The sequence below is a fragment of the Oxyura jamaicensis genome, chromosome 9 (assembly GCF_011077185.1).
Source record: "Oxyura jamaicensis isolate SHBP4307 breed ruddy duck chromosome 9, BPBGC_Ojam_1.0, whole genome shotgun sequence".
Taxonomy (NCBI): Eukaryota; Metazoa; Chordata; class Aves; order Anseriformes; family Anatidae; genus Oxyura; species Oxyura jamaicensis.
The window spans coordinates 16,429,245-16,448,483 of NC_048901.1; the positions used below are offsets into that span (position 1 = coordinate 16,429,245).

At 39.8% G+C, this 19,239-nt stretch overlaps 1 protein-coding gene across 1 annotated transcript; it reads right to left on the reverse strand.

The window, feature by feature from the left end:
* Positions 1-2,994: 2,994 nt before the first annotated feature.
* Positions 2,995-19,139, reverse strand: LOC118171732 (cytochrome P450 2J6-like). Its single transcript, XM_035335098.1, has 9 exons — positions 16,511-19,139; positions 15,140-15,302; positions 13,985-14,134; positions 11,965-12,125; positions 10,232-10,408; positions 7,633-7,774; positions 5,107-5,294; positions 4,284-4,425; positions 2,995-3,643 (listed from the first exon to the last, which is right to left on the reverse strand). Exons 1-9 carry the CDS (start codon positions 16,679-16,681, stop codon positions 3,465-3,467), a joined length of 1,473 nt encoding a protein of 490 aa, XP_035190989.1. The 5' UTR covers positions 16,682-19,139; the 3' UTR covers positions 2,995-3,464.
* Between the last annotated feature and the right edge of the window lie 100 nt (positions 19,140-19,239).

Genomic DNA, 19,239 nt, shown 5'->3' on the forward strand with positions numbered 1-19,239 from the left:
GGAGCCACGTTTCTCTCCCTGATGAAGGGGAATACTTCGAAAGGTGGCAAAGGCCCACTTTTTCTTTTTTTCTTTTTTTTTCCTTTTTTTTTTCCTGCAGATGCATCACAGCACAGAGTAGAAACATCTAAGCTGGCTTTGCAAGAGTTAGCTTCAATGTCAGGAAGCAGCTTGCTGCAGAAAGGAAAATTCCTGTCTGGACTAATTGCTCCACTGCAAACCAGGGCAGGCAGTGGGCGAGCTCTGCAGGGCTGAGCTGGCTGGCTTCTGCTCCCCGAGCAAGGTCATTCACAGCCAGCTCAAGCACCTTGGCACTGAATGTATATCCTCATTTTCTAACACAGCTACACAGACAGCCTGCTCCTCAGACAGATATATGATATAAGTGCTTGAATATTTGTTCTGCAGTGACCTCTCTCCTCCCAAAGCATTTTATGTGCTCCTATTCTGTGGTCTCTTCCCAGAGATCATGGCGTTTGTTGTCACGTTTTGTAGCTGATATAGAAGGAAGCAAACACTGATCTGTTTTAAGTTTAGAAAGCAGACAACTAGAAAATAAATAATTGGAGCTACTAAAGATTTACTCCGTCCTCTCATCTCCTTGCTGCTTTATCTCTCTCCCAGCTGATATGGGAAAAAAAAACTTACTAACTCTAAGGCTCTCTTCCTAGACAGGCTTTGTTTTTCTTACCTTTCTCCTTTCCTTAGAATTCTTGGATTTTATTCTTACCAGATAAAAAAAAGACTGCTAGACAAGGTGTGTTTAAAAAGATCTCTGTACTTCTGTACTGTAATCCATTTTTCCTAACCTCTTACCTCTAAGAAAATATTTTCTCCTCTATTGAATACAGATCTGTGAATGTGAAAATATTTTACATGTTAATTTTGAGGTAATTCTATTTTAACAAAGTTAAAACTCTCATGGAAACCTTTAATTTCCACCTAATTTTGAAGAAAAAAAAAAAAAAAAAAAGTTGACCTAGATGTTTTGTTTCAACTGTAATTTATAAAATTATTATAGGTTTGTCTCCCCAATTGCCCCTACAGCAAAGGCTTTTTTTTTTTTTCTTATTTTTTTAATAGTTGGCATAAATTTGGTGTGCAAGGAGAAGAACAGAAGAACAAATCTCACACTTGCTGACATGAGCCACTCCAGAGACAAGAGCTGTGAGGCCACCCCCACCAAATGACTCCTCTGGCTTTACAGAATTCAGTGCAGAGAGAGGAGCACTGCAGTACTGTAAGGCTCTGTGCCTCTCCAAGAGCAAGCTGAGCCCAGCAACTTCAGCTTTGCCTCTCTGCCTTTTCTCCATTTTCCTTTATAGCACATCTTCTGTGTCTGGACTCCCTTTGCTCTCAGCTTTGTCGGCCTTCTGTGGCAACACCAGCTGGGCTTTCAATACCCTTTGTGCTCAGAAAGACCAGGGTATTTCAGAATATGTGTTCCAGTGAATCCCTTTAAAAACAGGTCAGGCAAGAACAGAGAAGACAAGGCTCTGAAAGACATCCCTCCTCTTCCTCACCCGCTGTGCCCTGGCAGATCCCAGCTTAGATCCCCATGTCCCCGCTGTGAGCCTCCTGCTGATGTTCTGCTGCCACACCCGATGGGCTGGGGTCTCCTCTCCAGGCAGCTGAGCACAAGGAATTAAAAATCCCCAGCAAGCATGGCCTGTCTCAGATAAATATGTGTAAACAACCTACCCATGTACGATCTATAATTTTCACATGAAGTGCCCTGAGCGTCTCCTCTTGAGCACTCAGACAAGTAGTAGTTATGTCCATTGTTTTGGGTTGTGTCATTCCCAGGGGTGCAGGCAGCTTGACCTGCTTTGGCTTCATGCATGCTTTCCCAGACAACTTTCCATCTCAAGCATATTTATGAGCTTCCCTTTTGAAAGTGTATCTGGGGAAGCATCTGGCCATCGGGAGTGACAGCATCACATAGCAATGGTGTTAACGCTTGTAACACTACCACTGTTTCCTGCTTCATTTTTAAGAAGAAATGACAGCCCCAACACCCCCAAATCACAGCATTTTCTATCCACATACATGCAGATCCACAGAGACTTTGACATCAGTTTTTAACAGGGCACTCAGTTTTCAGTCAAATAAAATGTCAGAATGTGATCTTCCATATTTTACTAGTGCTATTCTGCCATTTAATTTAATAACAGCTAAATATCAAGTGCCTTACTATTTTGATGCCATGTTCCATCAACTATTGAATTAGAAATAATGAGACAGATCTTAATTTGTAATGCATTGTAGTCTGCCTAAACTCATTTCAATGACACAGTGGCTGACATATAGTGATGACTGATTTAACAGATCATCATCTGTTTAGCTGTCCTATCCTCTCAAAATGAAATAGGAATATTAACGAAGGACAAGTTCACTTACATTTTACAAGTCTTTTTCAGACATCATAAATAAATTCATATTCACCACAGGAATCTTTTTTTTTCCTCCTTTTCTACTATCATAGGCTCTTTAATTGGATTTTACTAGTATTTTGTGTATGCAGGAAGCCTTTGTAGCTTCAGGTATATCATTGAACTTCTGAGGTGATTACAAAGCATCTCTGGTGTCTTCCATATATATTTTTCAATTTACCATCAGCTCTAATACCAGCAGGCTCTGTAATTCAAGTAGGTCCTTTGAGGAGCTCCTTGCATTTGCTCTAGCAACTACCCAGTGCTGATCCTGACAGGAATCAACCACAAAACAGGAGCAAATAATTGCTCTGCTACAAAGGACTTTCCAAAAATTAACATGGCAGCATTTAAAAACATTAAAACTATCTGCCCTAAAAGAAATCTCTCTGAATCTTCACTCTGTGACAGAGTTTAGCCTGCACCTTTTCTCTGCTGTACTCCCACCAAATAATCTCTGGCAGATTTAAAGACACCATTTATATATATATATATATATGTTGGCTCAAATCTCGAAATTCACAGTGAACTGTAAATAATTCATAAATAAAAACAGCTGCTATTTTTTTCCTTCTTATTCTTTATTAGTGACCATCAACAAAAAGTTGACCAACATGTTATGAATGATGATAGTAATATGAAGAGACAGCATTTTCCACATATGGTTTTCCAGACTACATTGGTTTTAACAACAGGATAACTCAGTGCTAACAATTTAATTTTCGAAGTCTGCAGTCAGTTTTATCATTTGCTCACCAGTGTACGTCTGTAAATCTGCCTATATGGACAGCAACACTTCATGATGTCTTCAAGGCTGAGAACAATGGTGTGCTCCAGAGCAAAAGAATAATTTCAATTAAAAAAGAGATCATCTTCAAGAACACGTAACAGGTCTGAAAAAAATCATCTGCTGTAGACAAAGGGGGCACTTCTGGAGCCAGAAAAAATTACATGTTATATGAGACCATGGTCTCATGTAACATATTCACAAAAGTAAGATTGCTTAGCAGGTTGTCTGTGGTGTGCTGCAGCCTAGCGTGGAATGGCACAGACCTTGTATGGGTGGGGCTGCAGCGTGCCCCCCAGAATGGGCTCTGTGTTGATCTTTGTCACCCCCTCGGGAAGCCGGAAGGTGAACGCCCGCAGCAGGTTGGCAAAGAAAATGAAGAGCTCGGTCCTTGCTAGGTGCTCCCCCAAACACACTCGGTGCCCTGCAGAAGGAAGAGGGAAAGGACATTCTCACACAAAGCAAACATATTTTTGCTGAGTCTGGAATTACTTTAGAACTTATTGCAATCAATGACACAAAATTTTCTTTCAGAGAATCCTATCTACAGCTGTAGATATCTGAGCACCCGTTCTGCTGTGAGGTTTGCTTCAATTACCTCAAAAACCTTACCTTTATCTGACTGACAGCCTAAAAGAAATTCATTTGGTCATGTAAATGAAGAATAAAGAAATGTTCTTCTGGGAGATATGCTCCAGTTTTTTATGCATAAAGCAGCAGCACAGCTGCTTACAAGTGCTTTTCAAATATATGCCTGGAGTTGAAATGTATGCTTCAGATGAATAACCATAATTACTAGCAGAGAGTTTCCTTCCAAAAACAGGGCAGGTTAGATGTATACATTTCTCATTATGTCTCTGGTTTTCCATATAATTAGTTGCTCAGTAGAATTTTTAGTAGATGTTTACAGTTGGATTGGGAAATGTTACTGAAAATAATCATCTTGATTTTATCACTGTTTTCACAAAGACACTTGTAAGAGATGACCGAAAGGTTTTTACTAGACATCTTAATTATACAGTCCCAACTCAAACCATTCAAATTCATGCTGTTGGTAAATTTACCTATTGAGAATGGTAAAAAGGCTTCTTGGCTCTCAAAGTTTCCATCCTTATCCAAGAAATGGCCAGGGTTGAACTGTCGAGGTGTTTCCCAGTGCTCAGGGTCATACAAAGAAGAAGCAATATTTGGAAGAACTATGCTGCCCTGAAAGTGGAAAAACACTAATTCATTTCTGGCTGTCAATCTTCCCCCAGCAGCCAGAAACTGACAGGTGGGACAATCATTAGTCATTGTTTATTTTCAGTGTTCAGTGTTGTAGGCTAGTAAGTTCATTTCCCCAGCAGGAAGCGAAGAACTGTGAGCAATGGAAAGAAGTTTACATTCAAAATATCAGTCCAAGCCTAAGAGTGGAAGTGGCCATGTCAATAGAATAACATTTTTACCATTTTCACTTCTAATATTAGAGGTTTCTGTGATTTAGTCTCTTTGATGAAAGCTAGTTGCAAACCTTTTTCCTTGATCCTCTATGGGCTTCTCACAGACAAAAATTCAGTCAAATCTTACCAATGCCTTATCAGCATAAAATCAATCACAGTATCCTTCAGGATCAATCTCTAAGGTTTCATCAGTTTGTAGAAACATTTCCTAAAAACCCCTCTTCCACCCATTGGCATCTTTCACACCAATAACCCTCTCCCAAGAGCAGTGTCACTCATCACAGCCTGGTAGGTAGGTGGTTTCTTGTCCTTCTCCCTGTTCAGAATCTCACCCAGAGGTTCCTAACCCCATTCCTGTTGAGGGAAACACCTTGGTACAAATAGATGTGAATCTGCACCTCGCTCTGCTTACACAGGGAAAGTCTGTAGCAACTGTGAGAAACTATACCTTTTTGAGGGGAAAACCCAGCAATGTTGTGTTCCTCACACAGACTCTGGGCATGCCAACCGAAATGATATTGCTGAAGCGCTGGATCTCATGAACCACGGCATTTGTGTAGGGCAGTTTTCTCCGATCCTCGTAGCAGATTAACTGGGAAGGACCCAGAACAGCATCCAGCTCCTTCTGCACTTTCTCTGTGGAGAAATAGTCACCATTTCAGGTGGAAAAATGTAAGAAGTATTTTCACTACTGCCATTTTCAATACATTTTCCATTTGGAACTACTGAGAGAGCAACAAAAATAATGTAAAAACATAAATAAAGCAAATAAGGTTAGTGAGGTGTTCCAACACCTGAAACATGAGAAGCTCTGCTTCTGGGTCTGATGTTATTTGATGGTATGTTAAGAAAAGACATTTGTTGCTCAGAATTTTAAAACTAAGTGTTGCCTCACTAATGCTTAAATGCAGTAGATAACTGATTTATCTTTGTGTTTTCCTTTGGCTAGGTGCCTCAGGCACTTACAGCCAGTAAGATCAGAGCTGTCTGGAATTCAAGTGAGGTGAACCTGGGCCTTAAGAGACTAATTCCTGTTAAAACAAAATGGGTCTTATGCAGGACGTGTTAAGTGAAGCAATGCCAACTAGAACAATGTCCAAATCCCTTCAAAAATATGAGATCTGCTTCTTGGCACATGTCAGTTTGTCAAGAATAATACAATTTAAATTACTTCTGTCACAGAAGTGTTGGGAGAATTAACAGAATTATAAATTTTGTTCTCTAAACTTCAAGAAAAGCAGCACACACATAAGAAAATGCCTTAGATTTATAAATCATCCAGTCTTTTTCCAGGGCCTTTAAAGCAGCACTAAAATGCACAGTAGCCCATTCTGCATTGCTCCTTTTGTGCTCATTCACATGAAGCCTGCTCAGTAACTGCCAGCAGCCTGTCACAAAACCAGGTTAGGCAGATCCTGACAACAGATAGGAACTTTGGGGAATTTAAAATACATACTCAGAAAGATTTTTAAAACAAAGTTAATTTTTTTCTACGAACAGCCATCTTACAAAATCAAGCACATGGCTACTTCAGGATTCAGAAGAGTTTGAAGAGATCAGTAACTGCAAACCTATAAGCATGCTTCTCTGTTCCTGTAGTTTAGAGAACAAGGAGAGCCCACTTCAATAATTAGGCAAAAAGACAAACATTTCTGTCTGGTACATCATGGATCTGTATTACATTGTCACCGGGTGTCAATGTAGGCAAAAGTATGAATGGGTTCAAAAAGAAGACAGCAATTAATGGAGAACAGATGTACTGGTGTCTGTTCATTACAAGAGTCTAGATGACATGTATGACTCAAGAAACCAGGGATGGATCATTCTGCACACACCCTGCTTTCCCAAGGATGTGCAGGGTGTTATATTTAGATAAGTGAAATTATTTAGGTAAGTCAGCACTTTCATAACCTTAATTACAGCAGGTGATAATAAACATGCAATAACATGAGATTAAGTAAACCTTCTTGTCTGACAGCTAGATGTTAAGCAATTTTTCTTATCTTCATCTCTTTTCTCCATTTAAAATCCTATTCTTCTCTGGGTATTTGTACATATTCTGCTATCTAACGATGGGTTTTCTGTTATCCAGCATAAGAAATGATTCTCTCTTTGGTTTTCATTTAGTGCTCTATGAAAGTGAGTGATATTTAAAAGACAAACTTAAAAATGAACTAAGATATACATAGATGTAACAGATAAGCCATCAAATTCCCCTCCCACCTGGAATCATTCTGTTGCAAGAAACTCAAATACATTACAGAGTTAATTTAATCGCCGATTAAATTGACACCCTGATACCTTGGGCTCAGAAATGGACTGATAAACAAAATAAAAAGCTGCCAGTTGAGCTTTAGCTGATTGTCTTTACTTCTTCTCTTGCCTACAGAGTACACAGAAGGGCAGGACTCACTGTAGCCCCCAGTTCTGCTACTTGGCCAACACAAAGCAGTACCAAAGTTCCCAAAGACACGTCAGTTTCTGGTTTGTTGTTTTCAGCCATCAGTCGTGTTTACTGCTGTATGAGACAGGACCCAACTCAGTTTCCTGAAATACCATCAGCAGCTCACCAGTGGGTGCAGCAGTGGCCACTGTTCCTTCCAGGAATGCGTGCAAGCCCTCTGGCTTCCCAAAGAGCAACTCCAGCCCTCCTCCTGCATTGAAAATCTTACCACAATCTTCATTCCTCCAAAGACCTCAACCCCTACATCTCAATTAGCCACAACCTCCTATACATATCCCTACTTCCTAAACTGTTAACTCTTTCTGGCAACTGCCTTATGGCTGCAGCTGCTGTAAGAGCTTGCATACAGAAACTCTGGATCTACCAATGCTGTCTAGCACAGATCTACCAGTATAAAAAGGTCCACATGCCACTATATATCAGTGCCTAGGAATAATCTCTGATCCTTTAAAACATTATAAATGCGCTGTTCTATTGCATCATGTGATATGCTTATCCACTTGCTCTTACCTTGGATGTCTGGATTTGCCACCATATAGATCAGACCCCAGTTCAAAGTAGTGCTTGTTGTCTCCGATCCACCCAAGAAAAGGTCATTTATAGAATAAACCATGTTTTCGTCATTGTAGGTAGACCTGGGTTCATCTTTGGACTGCAGACAATAAGAAAAAGTAGAGATTTACTCATAAAAGTTATGAAAATCAGAATAGGATTCAATGTGATGTTATCACCAGTTCCAAGCTGCATTGTGCTTTGCCTCTAGTACAACGGAGAGACTGATAAAAACATCAGACACCAAAGACGATTGTTACTACAAAAAGCTAACATTTCACAACTGGGCAAGGTGTGTTTACCCCACTCATGATCATGAAGCTAGATTATGTTTATTTACAGAAAAAAATATTGTTGGATTACTTGTGCAAATAGTAGTTCATTTGGAATGCTTCATAAATAGGTGTTCCTCTGAAGACGTGTACCAATATGTCATCAGGCTTCCTGTCATATTCCATCCCTTACCTTTTCTAACAAGAAATACCGTGACCAGGTAAAGAGCTCCAGGTTGTCAAAAGTAATGGTTCTTAACCTGTAGTCTTCAGGCTTCAGCCCCACTGGAGGGCCACAATGACTTGTGTACAGCTGCTCTGGGCTTTTACAGTTTGCAGTTAGAAGTGCAAGGACATGCATATGTATGATGAAATCAGGAAAGAACATTGTTATAATTTTCAAGAATTCATTGTCTACATTTAGAGAGGTTATGCTCAGGGATCTTGAACCTTTCTTTTTCCAGTGGAGCAAAACAGAAAGAGGGAAGGACATTTTTTCTGTTTTAATATCATCTAGTCTTTCTGTATTGCTCCTACATATCTACTACAGACAGCTCTTTATTTTTTATTTTTTTAATAAATAAACTTGGATGATTTTCACCCAGCAGAGTCCCAAAAGAGTTCACTAAAACAATTTCTGGTCCACTGAGGTTCAGGTTTCATAAATCTTGCAACATCATTGAAAGACTTTAGAAGCAGTTAAACGCCTCAGAAGACCAGATGTGTTAAAATTGTGCCAGTATTGAAAAAATGAAAGCAAGAGGATCCAAAGAACTAAAAGCCAGTTAGGCTGACGTCCACTCTAGAAAATATATATATATATATATATACCAGCTGATGTACGAATCAGTTAATAAAGAAATACCAGACAGAAATACAAATTAATACTATTTATCACTGTACAGAAAACCAGTCTTGGCAAGGGGATCTGATTTGTTTCTTTGATGGAATTACCAGCTTGGACAACAGTGACAATTCCACAGTAGCAATATACTTGGAGTTCCACACAATAGTTGCTTTTGTTCTCCACAATAAGAAATCAGGCATCATGAAGTATTCAGAAGACACATGTTAGAAGACCAAAGAGCTGGCCAAGAGAACCAGCTAACAAAGATTCTTCCCTGGATGCACATCTCTGCAGTGTGATGAGCACAGCAGCAGAGACATCTCAAGGGACTATACAAGGCAGGCAACAGCCCAGGGCAGCAGACCAGTTTCTGGTGTGCCAGGAGGAGATGATGGATGGGTGGGTGCTTACAGCCTGATAAGCCTGCATTGCCTTTACTGCTGCAACCAGCACACAATTGTGGTGCAAGGGGCACCAGCCATCCCTGCAGGGAAGTACTGCCACCCAGGAGCAGCCACTACTCCCACATGCAGGGGATGCAAGAATAGATACTCCCACCCTGGAGATCTCATTTGGATCTCTAGGCCATGCTTGCCGTGTCAGCCCCCCTGTCACACCTGTCTCATCTTGCCAACTCCTGTTTCTCCTTTTTCTTCATATCACTAAGCAGAACAGGAGGAAGAATATGGCCTGTTGTAGGGGGGATAAGGAGAACAAAAAAGTAAAGGCAGAAGGAGCTGCAGCTGGGAAGGGTAGCTGCTAGTCCAGGGATTAAGAAGGGGATCTGGTTCCCAAGAAAATCAAAGAAAAAAGTCACCATGGGAAAGTCAAGAAGAAGGAGAGATACCATTCACAGCTTATACAAGCCTTCTACAGCCTTTCAAAACCCTACTGATGCCCACATCCCTCCACTATGCCTACATACCCAAAATGCAATAACTTATCCTGGTTCTCTTTGCATGCTTGAAATTTCACTGACCTCTTGCACTCTCCCCTTCTCCAGGCTGATCTGAAACACTGCTGACTCCTAGATTCCCTACACAATGATCTCAAAATCCAATTGACCCCTTGTAGTAACCTGTCTTGGTAAACCCTTACCAGCCAAATATCCTACCCAGAACATCCCAACCCTTTCCCAGCTCTCCTGTGGTCTGCTTCCAAATTCAGTATTCTTCCATGTAGGCCACAAATAATTCTGTAAACTTGTGCCACTGAGAAAAAAATGTGGTATGTTAACCCACCCTTTAGTGAAAGAATTGTAAGGTGATGCAGCAAATCAATAACCAGAAAGGATTTAGCAAGTGTCAGGTTACTGGATTCACAATAGGATGTCCACGGCAGGTGATAGATTGTGATAAAAGGGCTCAGATGGGATGATTTAATGATCTACCTCAATTTATACCCTATGAATGTACAATCAAGCAGAACAAACACTTACTTTTTCAATGTGAGCTAGGTAAAAGTCAATGAAATCCTGCGGTTCATCTGGTATCTCACTCTCCTTGTGGTTTCTGATCTCTCTCCTTGTAAAAGTGCTCAGGACATCGTAGCAAGACAATGCCTTCTTATGAGGACCGGGGAGACGGCACATCAGCCAGGGGAAGATTTCATACAGCTGCAGGAGTGACATACAAGAGGTACCACAAAGACCCTGTCACTAGAAAATGCATTTTAGACCTACTAAAAAGAGAAGTTAATATTCATGTTAGCATGTGCTTTTGGCATCGTTAGTAAAATATTCTGAGAAAGAGTATACTTATGTTTTCAAGTTGGGAAACAGCATACTATATAATTTCTGGCTGTGTTAATAGTAAGATTCAGAGTTACAAAGGCTTTCAAGCTCAGCCAACAGCCAAATTAGAATGATTATAATTAGAACGAACTGTATCCATTTATTCAATTATTCAACTCGTGTATTAAATTGGAATAAACTACGTTCAGGCATTTTAAAAGTGAGGTCCTGCCCTCCAGTGGAGAATACCAGGAAATGAAGAAGCAAAGCCATTGCAAACTGCCCTTTCATCTCACCAGGACGTGCAAGGGCATCCCCAAAAGTGCTGGCTATACAAACTCGTTATTTCCCCAAAGCAGTCTCTACCAAAAGAGATCTTAAAGAGTCCTCAATAAAACTTGAAACATCTACTACCCATCTGAAACCTAGAAAAGTTGAGAAATAGATACATGAAATTTTGAGTGCTCTCTAAAGAAGACAGGGTTAACTGACACAACCAGATGAATTTTATCCTTCTTTTACTGTTTAGGAAAATCTGGCCTAACAATAGTTGTTTTCCAGCTACTCTTAAAGCTAGAAAGATCATTCTGATTTTCAGCATATGTTTATGCCTGGGTTATTTGTATACATAGTTCTTGCATCTTCAGTGTATTTTCTCTTGGTAATTATTTTCCTGCTCAGAATATCCTCCCCTAATTTGTTTATCAGCAGAAGTTTTTTCTCAGTCTTCATTTTGCTGAGCTTATCTTGTTTGTACTTTCCTAGATAGCACTTTTCTCCCAGAAAGGACTTTATTAGGTATTCACTGGAGGCTGGCTGAGTTAGAGAAACTATACTTTGTGTTTTTGAATAAGCAATTCTTACTGTCAGGCATTTATCAGTTAATCATTGCCTTATCACAGAAAGGTAGTAGAGTCTAGCCCTTAAATTTTCATTAAAAAAATCCTCTTTAGTCCCATCACTGTGGTGTTAGTTTTTGTTTGTTTGTTTGTTTGTTTGTTTTGTTTTGTTTTGTTTTCTTTGAAAGTCTGTTCAGAAACCTTACGTACAACTGTGGTCTGACTAGTCATATATGGCTGCCCAGATTGCATTCAGTATTTAAGAATCATGATGCCCAAGGCAGGCCTCTGTTGTGCACGAGGGTTGAGCAACTGAGCAACAAATATTACCCAGGAGTAGTACATCAGATTCTACCTTGCTGCAAAGATGTAGGAGCAAACTACCTTACCACAGTACTCAGACATGGGACAATGAACACAAATGACCAAGGCTGGTATGTAGTACATTACCATCACATCTGGAGACAGTGCAGGGCCCAGTAAAGCTGCATGGGACATCACTCACCCATTCTAAAACTGTTATGTCTAACAGCCACCTCCTGAATCTGCATTTCTTGCTTTCTACCATATTCAGACAAAGACAACAGATCATTTGCTTACATGATGAATAAAGCTGCCTCCAAATTTGAATAGATGCTCTGTGGCTCTAATCAGCTCACGGAAGGTTTCATCCTCTCTGGAGAAGCGATGTCCAAAAACGACAGCACAAATCACATTTGAGACGGAATGAACGAGAGGGAAAGAAGGATCCAGGGGATTTTCTGCAACCATAACAACAAATGTCACTTGAATGTCTCATATTCTGCTTTAGTGAAATGAGAGAACATTATAGGTTACCTAAAGAACTTTCAAGCAAGCATTGCATTTCACCTAGAAGCAGCAACCTTGTTACAAAACTGTAGTATCCTACTGATTTTTCACAGCTATGGCGCAATCCCAATATCCCAGGAATGTGTTCTGCACCCTAAAGAAATGCCAGACTGCTAAAATATTTTGCAATACAATTGAGCAAAACTAGAGGTGGGAAAAAATATCTATGCAGATTTTCTGTCTGGAAATTCAAAATAGGTCTCAAGCATGTGAGTGACTGAAAACACCGTGAGATCAAAGGGAATCTGAGAACTGTGAGAAAACAGAAAAACTTAGTCAGCAAAAACACAAATACATGCAAGGCTACTATATTTTGTCTGACCTTGCTAGAGATGTACAACCTTCAGTAAGATAAAATGACAGAAATTCTTTTCAACTGTGTCAATAACATAACAACTAATTTTAAAGAGATTACTTGAAGAACTAATCCTAATAAAATTTTATTACTTCAGAATAAATGACTGTAAACAGCTGTAGTTATGTCTGTACTGATGCAACTGTCCAACACCTAAGGCACAATTCTGATTAGCAACTTATTGTTCTGGACTTCAGGAGATTTATTTTTCCTGCACATGTGGTCATATCTCCATCTCTCCTAGTTCTTAAGCCGAGGGATTTAGTTGGATTTAATTTATTTTAATTGACACAATGCTAGCTACAGCACGTCCTGATTTACTTTGCATTTTGCATAATGATCAGTATTGGGAAATCTAACTCAAATACTCCTAACTGGGTTGATCAGGATAAAATGTCGTAATGCAGACAAGATTGTACTCACTGCTTTACAGAATGTATGTAAATGGTGTTACAAGACTTAACTCATCAGCATTGATAGTATTTCCATATCTTTATGAACCAGCACCATATAACAGCAAGCAGTGTGTCCTTGAGGCAAAGGCGGCCAACATCAAGCTGGGCTGCATTAGGAAAGGCCTTGCATGCAGGCTGAGGGAGGTGATCCATTCCCTCTGATCAGCGCTGGTGAGACCCATCGGGATGCTGGGTCCAGTTTTCAGCTCCCCAGTACAAGAAAGACATCAACATAGAGAAACAAGTCTAGTGAAGGGCTGCAACACCGATTAAGGGACTGGAGCATCTGATGGAAGAGAGACTGAGAGAGGTGGGTCTATTTAGAATTTATTGGCTTAGGGAAGTATCTTAAATGTGTATAAATACCTGATAGATGGAAATAAAGAACACAGATCCAGACTTCTCTCAGTGGCATCAGGTAAAGGACAAGAGGCAATCGGCAGAAATTGAAATATATGAAATTCTGCTTAAACATAAGATTTTTTTTTACTCTAAGGCTGACTGATCACTGAAACCATTGCCCAGACAGGTTGTGAAGTCTCCATCCTTGAAGATACTTTAATACCCAGCTTGACTCAGCCCACAACAACCTGCTGTGATTGACCCCTCTTTGAGAAGGGGTTGGACTAGACAATCTTCATAGATAACTTTACACCTTAACCATTCTATGATTCTATGAAATAAATAATAAATAAGTACTAGTTTTGCTTCCCTGTTTCTGTAGTTTTATAAATAAGTTTGAGCAAAAATAGTCTCCCACTGTGTTTGAAAAAAATGTAGGCCTGGGCTTTTCAGTTCATTCCACATAGACATTGAAAGACCTGGAACACACTCTTATGGAACAGAAGCTGCCCTTGATTTCAGAGCACGACAGAGTAGTTCATACACTAAAGACATCAGACAAATGACAGAAAAGAATCACTATATGTCACAATGATACCTTTCATACTTGCAAAGAATTCTACCAGGTAGCGGGCCTCTTCTTGAACTCGATGTTCCAGACCTCTTTTCCCCAGACCCAGGTTGCGTAGAGTCTTCAGTGCAAACCTTCTCTGCTGCTTCCAGGTGTGACCAGTTGCCAACATAATCCCTAAATCCATTCAAGGAAGAGCTCTTTATCATGCTAATATTTATTACAGACAAAGACTATGTTAAAAGATTTACTACACAACAGAATATAATTAAACTATCTTATTGCCTATAAACACAAAGGCACAAAGGAACATCTGTGGCAAATGCTGAAAGCAAATGGGCAGAGCCAAAATGGACAAAGTCAGCTGGACATTAAGAAGAATTGCAAGATTAAGCTTGATCCTAAGACAAACACATTTCAAAGCTCGAGAGCTGCTTCTCTAGGTGCTCTATGAAGTGCTTGCCTCCCTTCTACACTTGGAATTCACCTCATCCAGGTAATGACTTTCATGAAGAGAAAAGGTGAAAGAGTTCTGACTGTCCACAGCCAGGGAAAAAAATCCTGTCCATTGGGTAGAAAAGTACAGTGCTTGGGCTTTGTGACAAGTATCTTCAGAAGGAAAAATATTGTGCACTCACAGGATCTTTAATGTAGACATTCTGTACTAACAGAATCTTTAATGTAGCATAATGCATGAATGAATGACAGAAACAAAATTGAATTAGAAATATTTAAGGAATTAGATTTAAAAAAAAAAAAAAAAAAGCTGATATCCCAACTACAGTAACTACAATAAAGGTTGTTTCATAATGTTTCACCTTCATATGTTCTCATCTTACACTTCATAATTTTTTACCATCTCAATTTATTAAAAATATTCTCTTAATGTAGGTGTTTAATGTATTTTTCCCAGTTAAAAAGTAAACTATTTTATACTCAAGTGTAAAGCATCAATGGGTTGGGGTTTGATGGAGGCAGATTTCAGCACTACCAGCTATTACCTTAGGTCATGGTCCAGATGCATTGCACTGGCAGACAGAGTTATATAGACACAGACAAACCCCGCCACTATGGTACTGTTGGAAAGGGTTACCAGCTACAGAAGAGCTGCTCTGTGTCATGACAATGTTTCTGTACAGTATTTATGGTGGGGGGAAAAAAAAAAAAAAAAAAAAGTCACACCTTTTCCTTTGGCCATTGCTCTGAAGAAAGGAGATACTAGCCTCCCGGAAACATCTTCAGGGTGGGTGGTCATACCATCCTTAACTGCTTGAAATCCATTCAGTACGATCACTGGGGCCCATCCAAACCATAAGGTGAATACATTGCCGTGAATTTTTGCCATCTGTAGATGGGAGAGAAGCCAGCAAAGCACCAGTGAAATCCCCCACACTACAAACAAACAGAGGATGAACCTGTTTTTATGCTAATTACGGGACCAGCCCTAACCTGGAATCGTGTTCTCCATCTTTCCCATAAGACTACGACTATCTATGAGAAAGTATGAATGTATTTTCCAGCATTCACTTTCGGAAATAGACAAGTATGCCAGCTTTTCAGAGCCACAAATGTATGCCAACAAACTTCAGGTATCTTTCATTACAACACACAAGCCAAGGCTCGGTCACAACAGTCATCATCTTCTGCTTCCAGAACCCTCTCCAAGAGGATAATTTCTATGCATAACTTCTGTTCTGGAATTTATTTTAAGAGTTTTTCTATCATTTGTACAGTAACACAAAGGGGAGACAGAAACATCAGAAGAGTAACTAGCTTGTAGAGACTACCAACCCTCACTTTGCATATCTAGGTCCTGGAACTTGATTAAGATCATTCTGTCTCACAACGTTCTTACTTTCTGTCTGAACCTGCAGCTTGGTCACAACAACTGGCAGGCTTCATCCACATGGCAGCAACAGAAGAGAATACAGTTGTCTACTGAGAATTATGAAAGCACTGAGAGAGCCAACAATGAAATAGAGATGAGGAGTACTCCGCAAAAAAATAATAATAATAATAATAATGGAAGGTTTGTTTGTTTGTTTTTTAGATCCATCAGTACAACAAGCATATACACACACAGCGTATCTTAAGTATCTATTTCCTGATTAAGCTAGAGACTGCCAATGCACAAAAAGCTAAAAATCTATGCTGTGAAAGTCATTCCTTAAAACTCTATTTTTTCCCTACCTTAATTTCTGATATATTATCCCTAAAGATATTAAACCTTAAAGGATGTTAAGTTTCACATGAATTTGTCAAACTCAGGGTTAAAAGGTGATAGGTTTAAGCATCAGAATGATTTTCACCTATTCAGTACCTCCAATGCCAGTGTTCTTAGCCTGGCAAATTACTTCATGCTGCAATAATTTTTTCTTATTTTGTCAACCAAGTCAGCAGTTGCCAAATAAGCACAGTATTGCAGTGACCAGTAAACTACTGAAGTATGTTAACAGTGCTGTTTTGAGAGAAGATGTTTTCACAGAGCAAACACCTTAAGAAATTAAAAATTACAAAGACTTTTAAACAATTAGAGTAACCGAAAATAAATACCTTCATGAGGAGATCACAATTAAACTGAAAGTTCAGCTGTATCAAGGTCCCAAGAATTGGGAGAGGGATTGGTCCAGGAGGAAGTTGTCTCCGTACTCGTTGCAACTTAACAAATTGCATAATTAGAAGAAATAGAACCAAGGCTATAAAAACTTGACTTATTGTCAACATTTTAACTGCTGCTTTTACCAGCTTGTCTTTATTGAAAATAGTCTATGGAAGCTATTAAGGCTGGTTGCTCAACCAGTTTTTTTCGTAAGAGTCTAAATTTCATATAATAATTATTTTTTCCACGCCCTCTAACCCTCCCTCTTGGTTATCAACCACTCTTTTTCTGTCCCACCCATTACATTTTGAAGCTCAAGCATATTTAGTAGGTGTATATCCTCTCCTTCTTATTATTCAGATTACAGTTATCAAATATGGATCATAGGATTTGTAGGAATGGTATCTTAAACTATGGCCAAGATTTTCCATGCAATGTAAATACACATATCCACACACAAATTCTCCATCTAATTCTCTGAAACAATTGTGGATGTGTGTGCGCCTACAAATTCTTCATGAATGCTTTTAGAAAAGCAATAACCATACATACAAATCAAGCATGCAAATGTAAGTGGATATTAAATCTCAGACTTTTTGAAATGTTTTGTATATGTTCTATTTATACCTATATCCAGGAGAGCCACTGATAAAGGGTAATGGTAAGGCTGATAAATTTTTAATGCCCACATTTATTGTAAAATAGATATACTAGTATCTAATGGTCAATACACAAAGCAAATTTTGTTAAGCTTTCAAATTTAGTTTAAAACCTAACTATTTTAATGTATAACCTCACATTTTTTTCTAACCTATTTGCAATAGATAACATCACTAAGGATTTTTCTTGCCTCTGAATTTCCTTTTTCCATCTTGAAATAAGGGTGGATACTTCTACAGAGTATTTTGAGCAATTGTCAGAAAGCTTGCTAGAGAAATAAAGCATATATATATAGAAAGTACCTCTACTGTGAAACAAAAAGAAAAAAAATGGGGGAAAAACCTACTAGGAATTTTGAGCTACAACCAGAACTAAAGGTCTCTCTTTAAGAGTGAGAACCAGTCAGAACATGCATGTACCACAGTTGGCAAGTTGAGAATAAATGCAGAATGAAGCAAAGCTCTTTGCCAGGCCTTAGCACACGCAGGAAGTATAAATCTGTTATCAGGGGAGTTTTACATGCCTACAATCAGACCATGAAAAACCACATGAGAGGGGTTGTGGACAATACAGCAGTCATGGTTAGAGTCCTGTCTTATGGATCTTGATTGAAATGCTGTGGGTAAATACTTCTCTGTGAAAAAAGCACATTCCCTGAAAGCAAAACACTAATAAAAGAAATACATTTTCACTAATCTTCTGAAAACCTGCCAAGAAGGCTTGTGCTTCATCTTGCTTCTTTCAGCTGCTCTTTCTTTGGGGCAAAAATTGCTTCACAGGATTTGTGGCTCTGGGACACACAACACACTTATCCAGAAAGAATAGCCTGGAGTCTGCCAGCCCACAATTTCCAGACCTCCAAGTCTATTAGCTTCCAACCACCACACTTCATTACCATTAAAGTATAATTGAGGAATGCATATTAACCAAGAAATGGCTGTTTCTATGCTTCTACAAAAGCTTTATTTGTTTACAATAAGAAGCTTATTCTTCAAAGCACTTGTTTCTAATTTAAATCTCTCTTTCAACAGCAGGGTTTTTTTCCACTTTAAAAATTAATTCTGATGGGTTCGTTTACCTGCTCTTTACCCAGTGTGCTTTTGCAAAATCTACTTAAAATTCACTACTTTTTCAATTTTTTTCAAGTTGATACCAACGTAGATCCCTAGATTTTTAGATAGTCAAAGATTTTGCATCTAGATGTTTTGTTGTTTTGTTTGTTTGTTTTTTCTCAAGCCTGGGGTCCTGCTCTCAATCAAGTCTTTAGAGATCAAGGGTCTCATCTCCCAGCACAGCCAAGGTAACAGGAGAACAGACTGGCCCAGGACACTGCCCAAGCCAGGTGGCCGTAGCTCTGCACAGGACCTCCGCAGCCTCCAGGGCAGCAGCCTCACAGTAAAAACCTCTTTATTTCCTTCTGTAGCCTTGTGGCTTGGAGTTTTCACATTACCACTAATCCAGGTATCCAGCAAATACCACTGCTCCCTTCAACACCTTGACAGATTTACCAAGGCCCTGCCAGTGATCAGTCACATCCTCCATCCACATCTAAAACCAGGGCATGATGCAGGAGCAGGAGCAGCCAGGAGAAATAAAAGGGCAGGAAGCGGAGCTGAACAAAACCACGGATCAGCACTTGCAGTCACAGCCATGCTGGAGAAGTGAGAGTGTGTAACGAGGCACCCCAGACCCCAGCCCTTCTCGACCTCACACAGGGTGGCCGCTGTGGGCGAGCAGTCCCACAGATGAGTGACTCTCCCCTGTCAAGCCAGCAGCCCACCTTCTCCCACGTTGTCATCCATGCACTAAATTCAAGTGATTTTTCCCCAGATCTTTCTGCCACGTTTGCCCATGATGGCTCAGCCACCCTCTGCAGAGCTCAGTCAAGATGACAGCCGCAGCCTTCCCTCTGGGCTGGCCAGCTCCTAAAACGGCTTCCACCCACCCCTCCAGCCTCCTCCATGCTGGTCCCAGAGGATCAGCAGAGGATCTGAGGATTTCTCTCTGGACTCATCTGGACAGG

Coding starts and splice junctions, on each gene's coding strand:
- LOC118171732 (XM_035335098.1), bottom strand. CDS start 16,681: ATGTTGACAATAAGTCAAGTTTTTATAGCCTTGGTTCTATTTCTTCTA. Junction 12,126..13,984: donor ATTCTTTGCAAGTATGAAAG/GTATCATTGTGA, acceptor TTATGGTTGCAG/AAAATCCCCTGGATCCTTCT. Junction 4,426..5,106: donor TGGGTTTTCCCCTCAAAAAG/GTATAGTTTCTC, acceptor TTCCACTTTCAG/GGCAGCATAGTTCTTCCAAA.